The 7,633-nt window shown below is 49.2% G+C and overlaps 1 protein-coding gene across 1 annotated transcript in view; it reads left to right on the top strand.

The window, feature by feature from the left end:
* The first annotated feature begins 271 nt into the window (after positions 1 to 271).
* TYMS (thymidylate synthetase) overlaps positions 272 to 7,633 on the top strand; it is an 11,380-nt gene continuing 4,018 nt past the window's right edge. Inside the window, exons 1-4 of the mRNA XM_011996340.1 lie at positions 272 to 755; positions 1,965 to 2,038; positions 4,383 to 4,557; positions 7,240 to 7,341. Coding sequence (XP_011851730.1) covers positions 680 to 755; positions 1,965 to 2,038; positions 4,383 to 4,557; positions 7,240 to 7,341 — 427 coding nt within the window. The 5' untranslated portion in view covers positions 272 to 679. The remainder of the gene's footprint in view (positions 756 to 1,964; positions 2,039 to 4,382; positions 4,558 to 7,239; positions 7,342 to 7,633) is intronic.

The raw sequence follows: 7,633 nt of genomic DNA, 5'->3' as shown, positions 1-7,633 counted from the left end.
CGCGGCTGGGGAGAGCGCCCGGGAGCTGGCGGGCGCTGCGGAGCCCGTTTAGTCCTAACCTCAATCCCGCGAGGGAGGGGACGCATCGTCCTCCTCGCTTTACAGACGCCGAAACTGAGGCTCCCATTAGAGACGTGACTGGCGCAGGGTAACACACAGGAGCGACAGCCGGGAGGTGAGCCGGGTCCCAGCGGCTCCACGGCCGTGGCTCGCAGTCACCCCAGAGATGCCGTGGCCCCTAAGGCGGGCATGATCGGGCAGCGTTTGCCCGGTGCTGGAGAGTGAGGGAGAGCTGCCCGGGCTTGACCGGGCGCTGGTCTAAAAGTCCTGGCTTTTACCCCTCCTCCTTCCTCCCCTGTTGACCGTTCCGCTTTGCAGAGTTTTCAAAAACTGGAGCGAAAGTGATGTGGGCGGGGCACAGGCGGCGGGAAGAGGGGAGTTGAGGCTGGCGCGGGAACTTGGTTTCCTGGCGGCCTCCCATCCAATCCCCACGAACCAGCTTTCCTCTTAAACCTTGAAAAGAGAAATTCGGGAGTCCGAGTATAAGTTCTTATTCGTCCTTTCCTCTTTTCCTTTCAGACAGGATCACCCCAGGCAAAAACTAACTGCCTCGCGGGTTATTGGCGTCAGGCTTTCAGGGGACAGTGGGGCGGGGTGGGCACAGGACGTTAGGCAGCCGATGGCCCTGCCTAACGTCACACGGTCCTGTCATCCTGGATCCTGCGCCTGCTGCGTGGGGGAGGGGAGACTCCAAGGTGTGTAAGCCAGGGGCTGACCTTGACCTCTCAGATACATGGAGCGCAGCCTTGACACAGGGTTGGAGGTGGTTTTGAGTGGGGAAACCCATTCTTGATGAAGCAGATTCACTGTGGTTAGGTAGGGGGAAAGCCCTCTAGCCCACGGAACCATCTAGAGACTGGAATACACACCAGCTGCTGTGGCTGATCCGCGTGGGGCAGCTTGGGGAGTTTTGTCTAAGCAGAGGGATCCACTTTTCTGCAGCTTCAAGGCCTTTGATAAGCCATAGACCTCACTTTTAACCCACCTTTCTGCTTAGACATTGAGCAAGTTACTTCTCTTTTCCTTTTTTTTTTTTTGAGGTGGAGTCTCACTCTGTCGCCCAGGCTGGAGTGCAGTGGCGCGATCTCGGCTCACTGCAACCTCCGCCTCTCGGGTTCACGCCATTCTCCTGCCTCAACCTCCCGAGTAGCTGGGACTACAGGCGCCCGCCACCACGCCCAGCTAAATTTTTTGTATTTTTAGTAGAGACGGGGTTTCACCGTGTTAGTCAGGATGGTCTCGATCTCCTGACCTCGTGATCCGCCCGTCTCGGCCTCCCAAAGTGCTGGGATTACAGGCGTGAGCCACCGCGCCCGGCCTCAAGTTACTTCTCATACAGCTTCCCTATATGTTAAAAGTGGAGGAAATAATGCTCCGTAGGCGATTCTGATAAAAGCAGGTGCTTGCAAAAATCTCTCTCTGTTGTCTGAATATCAGCTATACCACAAGGGAGTGTGGGATGAACGAGTACTGCAATTAAAGATAAGTTTTTACACTTTTATTTCTCTGTGGCTCGACACTTCTGATGCCTCCCTTTTTGTCCCTGGGACACAGGCTTGGTGGTGTCTTCACACCTTTGTGACAGGATTAGCACTAGTGGGCAGTGGATAGTAGCTCCTCCCTTTTTCCACGTGGTCATCCCTCCTCTTGCCACCATCTCACTGTGTGGAATTCCTGTGTCCAGTGGTCACCGGGGCACAGAGGTGCTGTCTCAGCCTGAACTGGGTTACTGATGTGCCTTGCAGCCTGGCAGCTCCACCCTGATCTCTGGCCCACTTTGCGGGAGTCTAGGCTTTCTGGATGCTCCAGGGCCTCGTGTCCCAGGGCAGTTTTCTTCCCTGAAGAAAGTTGGATGGCATGATCTGTCTTCCTCTCTTGAAACTGTGTGGCAAATTGTTTTTCAGATGAATTTCCTCTGCTGACAACCAAACGTGTGTTCTGGAAGGGTGTTTTGGAGGAGTTGCTGTGGTTTATCAAGGTAAAGAAGTCGCTACTATTAGAAGTCATTAGTCTATTTTCAACACAGCAGCCAGTGAGATCCTTTCAAAAGTCAAAGCGGCCAGGTGCGGTGGCTCTCGCCTGTAATCCCAGCACTTTAGGAGGCTGAGGCAGATCACCTGAGGTTAGGAATTTCAGACCAGCCTGGCCAATATGGCGAAACCCCCATCTCTACTAATAACACAAAAAATTAGCCAGGTGTAGTGGCACACGCCTGTAATCCCAGCTACTCAGGAGGCTGAGGCATGAGAATTGCTTGAACCCAGGAGGTGGAGATTGTAGTGAACTGAGATCGTGGCACTGCACTCCAGCCTGGGTGACAGAGGGAGAACTTGTCTCAAAAAAAGACAACACAAAAGGTCAAAGCATATCATTCCTCACCCTCAAGCTCTTAGTGGCTCCATTTCACTCAGTAAGAGCCATGGTCCTTATGGGGTCCCTTTTCAGCTCTGGCCTTAGCTGCTGCTCTCTGCACCAGCCCTGCTGTTCTTGTGAGTTTTTGAGCACACCAGGACATCCCCGCTCCCTGGAACCTTCTTCCCCCACACTTGGCTCCTTCCTTTGAGTCTCTACTCAGGCAAGCCTTCCTAGACCTGATTTAAAACTGTGACTCTTCCCCCCACCTCCTTGGTTTTTCTCCATAGACAAACGTCACCATCTGATGTATGTCAGCCTTTCCCCTCCCCTGTTAGAAGGGGGACAGCAGACAGTAAATCAGTGAAATGTGCTGTAAGCTTTATGAGGGCAGAGGATTTGTTTCTCGTGTTCACTGTTGTATCCCTAGGGCCTCAAACACAGCCTGCCACATAGCAGGAGTCAATATGTATTGATCACTAAATATAGATACCATCTGTGTTCCCATGTTCATATAAACTAGAAGAGTGTCTTCAGTAACAAGGTGAACCCCTTCCAGAGGGCTGAGTAGGTAACCTCAGGCCGGGGCCAGAGTGCTCTGAAGACAGGCAGCAGCCCAGCCCAAGCTCCTCTGTGTTCTGTATCCTGGTCTAGAACCAGCAATGTTCTGACCAGTGCTTTTTGGAAGGTAGCTGGAGTCTGGGCTCAGGTCTGGGCCATGCTAGAGGCTGGGATCCCTTCTATAGAGCACTTGGTGTGGCTTGTATGGTCCTGGGGCTAAGCCAGACCCAAGCCCTCTTATCCCATTTTAGAAAGGGCTTAAATTTGGATCCAGCCCCAGTCTGCCTTAGCTCTGTATTCTTGGGGTATTTTGTTCTGTATTGGCCTATCTCGATCGACAGTGAGCCTTGGATTTGAAACATATCAGAAACCTCAGAAGATGACATTCTTAAACTGGCTAGAGCCTGGTCTGAATGGATGAAAAGGAGAGACTTTTGAAGCAATATGTGAAAGACTGAGAAATGATTTGTTGGGAATAAAGAAAATCGGGACAAACTCAACAATAGAAAGGGAGGAAGCAAGAGACTCAGGAATAAAATGCATTCCCCTGTTTCAACTTAATGCTTGAATTCAGGATTCTAAGAAGTCTTTGCCAGGAACGTCAGACTCACCTCTGATAGTCATAGTCAGAGTTACTCCATTGGCGACTCGATCAATACAGGAGTTGATGCACCTGTACTGTAAAATACTGATTAGTCTGATCATTAGGAATATCCTGCCAGGTAGCGGATACACGGAACAGATTGCATGTAGGCATTAAATTCATTTTGGGATATCACATGTAGACAACACATTTGATTAGGAAACATAAAACTCTCAGATCGGTGGATATCACTTAGAGGTGTTTAGTCTAGAAAGCTTAGTTGGGGGGAATGGAAGAAAAGATCTGAGAGGGTGGTTCCAAAGAAGGGATCAGATTATCCTAAAGCCCTCAGGAATCTGGGCTGGGACCAGCCTGCTTAAAGTTAGGATGGGCAGCTGGGCGCGGTGGCTCACACCTGTAATCCCAGCACTTTGGGAGGCCAAGGTGGGCGGATCACCTGAGGTCGGGAGTTTGAGACCAACATGGAGAAACCCCATCTCTACTAAAAATACAAAATTAGCCGGGCATGTTGGCGCATGCCTGTAATCCCAGCTACTCGGGAGGCTGAGGCAGGGGAATGGCTTGAACCCAGGAGGTAGAGGTTGCTGTGAGCCGAAATCACACCATTGCACTCCAGCCTGGGCAACAAGAGCGAAACTCAAAAAAAAAAAAAAAAAGGATGGGTTCCATATGGGTGATGTCAAGTGCCCACCTCCCAGCAAGTCAGCAGGGGCCAGAGGCCCTTGTAGGTGGTGTCTTGGGGGGATCAACTGAGATGGCTCAGGATTTACTTGGATGCCTGCTCTGCCCTCCCCATCTCTTCCAGGGATCTACAAATGCTAAAGAGCTGTCTTCCAAGGGAGTGAAAATCTGGGATGCCAATGGATCCCGAGACTTTTTGGACAGCCTGGGGTTCTCCGCCAGAGAAGAAGGGGACTTGGGTCCAGTTTATGGCTTCCAGTGGAGGCATTTTGGGGCAGAATACAGAGATATGGAATCAGGTGAGGACACAGAACAATGCCTTCCATTTCCTGAGTGCCCTTCCTGGCATGTGTTTGCTCTGTTGTTTTAGATAAGGTCTGGGGGATGAGTCAGTGTCCCAGGAGCTGATGTATAGCTTTGACCTTGTGAGGGGTGGTGCCAGTGAAGCCACAGTTAAGCCTCATGAAGGCCATTTCACACTCTTGATGATTAGTACTTACTGGGTGCTTGGCACTTTCCATACCTGTGTCATCGGCAGATAGCCGCATGGTTGCTGTTTGTGTTGGGGAATGGGAAGTTCATCCGTGGGACAAGGGACAAAATGCCCCCATTGCTTTGTGGTGGCTTTAATTGCCCTTTCAAGGCTGAGCCACAGCGTGCTGTAGGTGGCGCAGCTGTGAAGCACAGTGCCAGGGTCACCCTCTGCTGCCAGCTCTGCAGATGTGGAGAAAGAATGAAACATCTCACTCCTGGACTTCCACTTTACTGTCGCTGTTGGTGTCACTTCTTGCTGGATGTCAGCCCAGCCCCTCCCACCTGTCCCTAGGAAAAGCAGATGCCACCTTGGGATGTGGGGGTTGTGTGTGCAATTTACTAGCTGGGCAGAGACCAGCAACCTGGAGAGCATGTGTCTCATCTAAGGGGACAGTCACAATTTACCTCCAGCCACCTGGAGGAATTTGGGCCTGGTGATGTCAGAATTATTCGATAAAAGCCTGAAATCTACATTTTATGTGCGATCATGAGATCTTTTAAATGTTAGTGGTTTCAGGAAGTTTAAAAATGCTGTGTGGACCTAGAATAGGCAGGTTCCTAAAGGCAGAAAGTGGAATGGTGGTTGCCAGGGACTGGGGAACAGGGAGGAATGCGGAGTTCATGTTTAATGGGCACAGAGGTTTTATTAGGGATGATGAAAAAGTTCGGGAGATGGATAGTGGTGATGGTTGCACAACATCGGGCATGTGCTGAATGCCTCTGAATTGCACACATAAAAATGGTAAGTTTGATGTTACGTGTACTTTATCACAATGAAAACAGTTGCTGTGCGGGCCAGGTTATTTGTGCAGGTAAGTGTTCTTTAGGTCGTTGCCTGCACCTCAGTTGTAGGGTGTCCTTAGGATGTGAGGCTACTCCCCTGGCTTAATGATGCTTTAAATCCTGCCTAGTGTTCAATTCTTTCTTGGCACTGAAGAGGCCTAATAAAATTACGGTTTTAGTTTACAGTTGTATGAGTGCTTAGCTGTTGGATTTTAGTAGGGAAGTTTGTCCCTTCTTGTTTTTGATTTTGTTTTACAGACTCACAGGACATTTTTTAAAAAAAACGCACAGAAAGTTTCCCTGGACTGTACCCAGTTTCCTCCAGTGATAATATCTTGGGTAGGCCGGGCGCGGTGGCTCAAGCCTGTAATCCCAGCACTTTGGGAGGCCGAGACGGGCGGATCACGAGGTCAGGAGATCGAGACCACCCTGGCTAACACGGTGAAACCCCGTCTCTACTAAAAAATACAAAAAACTAGCTGGGTGAGGCGGCGGGCGCCTGTAGTCCCAGCTACTCGGGAGGCTGAGGCGGGAGAATGGCCTGAACCCGGGAGGCGGAGCTTGCAGTGAGCTGAGATCCGGCTACTGTACTCCAGCCTGGGCAACAGAGCAAGACTCCGTCTCAAAAAAAAAAAAAAAAAATCTTGGGTAACATCCTGTATACATTCACATTGGTGCATTCTTCAGAGTTGTCAGATTTTGCTAGTTTTACGTGCACTTGTATATGTGTGTATTTGCAATTTTAGCATGTGTAGATTGTTGTAACCACTACAATCAAGTTACAGAACTACACCACCACAGTTTTATCTTTTTAAAATCTTCGATGTTACCTTTTTCAGAACTGTGACCGTGAGAGGACTTTCCTCCCAAAATTTTGAGAACTACTGAACCAGAATACAGTCTGACACTAATAGGCAGAAATTTAACCAGAGGAGATTATGAAGCTCCGCACTTCAGTTAACAAATCACTTCTCAGAATCTCAGATGGAACAAATCAGTTCCATCTCAGAAGGAAGGAAAGGGATTAAAATTCAGAAACCAGAAATGGGAGCAAAGTACAAGGTGGTGTAATCATTATAGAGGTTTCTTGACGTTTCCAAGTCAGTCGTGTGTTGAGCTGCTAAACTCTAAAGTAATTTTAGGTGGAAGTGTTGGAAGCATGCTGCTGAGGTAATAGAAAGGAATCCATGGTCTTCTGTTAGTTGGAAAGTACATGGAATGCTATATTCTACATAAGATACATACTTTCTGTGAGACAAGGATAAACTAGATTTGTCAGTGAAATTGTGACAAGAATCGTTGATGGGTTTAGAGCGTAAGTTCGTGGGGAGCACTGGAAGAAATTAAGATTGTTGAGATTAGAAAGGGTTAGCTATGAGGGGAACAGGAGGAGGTGACTCCATGACAGACCAGATATTCAAAGGACTGTGTAAAAGAGGGAAATAGACTTTGTTAGGGCTCCAGAGGACAGAGCCGGGAGTCAGACACGGCCTTGAACTCAACCCACCGAGATCTGCAAACTTTATGGAATGCACCAGGTATCTTGTAGCCATGGGTCAAGGGGGGACCCTGGGTGAGAGGCTGTAATAGATGACCTCTAAGGCCATCTCATGACATGTGTGATTAATGTGTGTACCTGTCCTCTCTTTTTGACAATTCTACAGATTATTCAGGACAGGGAGTTGACCAACTGCAAAGAGTGATTGACACCATCAAAACCAACCCTGACGACAGAAGAATCATCATGTGTGCTTGGAATCCAAGAGGTTGAAAGAACCCCATCATCTTCATTTATACTAACCATACTCTTAGAGGGAAGCAATGTGGTTTTGTGCAGAGGCACCTGAGGGAGGCAGGACCCTGGGAACTTCCCCCAGCCACATGGTTGGTTGTGTGACCTTGGGCAAGTCACATTTTGCTCCACTTTCACCTTCAGATCATGAGGTTGGATCCAGATGATTTTCTTTTTTTTTTTTTTGAGACACAGTCTCACTCTGTTGCCCAGGCTGGAGTGCAGTGGTGTGATCTCAGCTCATAGCAACCTCCACCTCCCAGGTT

This window comes from Mandrillus leucophaeus, unplaced genomic scaffold, assembly GCF_000951045.1.
Source record: "Mandrillus leucophaeus isolate KB7577 unplaced genomic scaffold, Mleu.le_1.0 Scaffold51, whole genome shotgun sequence".
Lineage (NCBI taxonomy): Eukaryota > Metazoa > Chordata > Mammalia > Primates > Cercopithecidae > Mandrillus > Mandrillus leucophaeus.
Note: the sequence above shows the minus strand (reverse complement) of the source record. Positions and strands in the feature narration are given on the sequence as shown.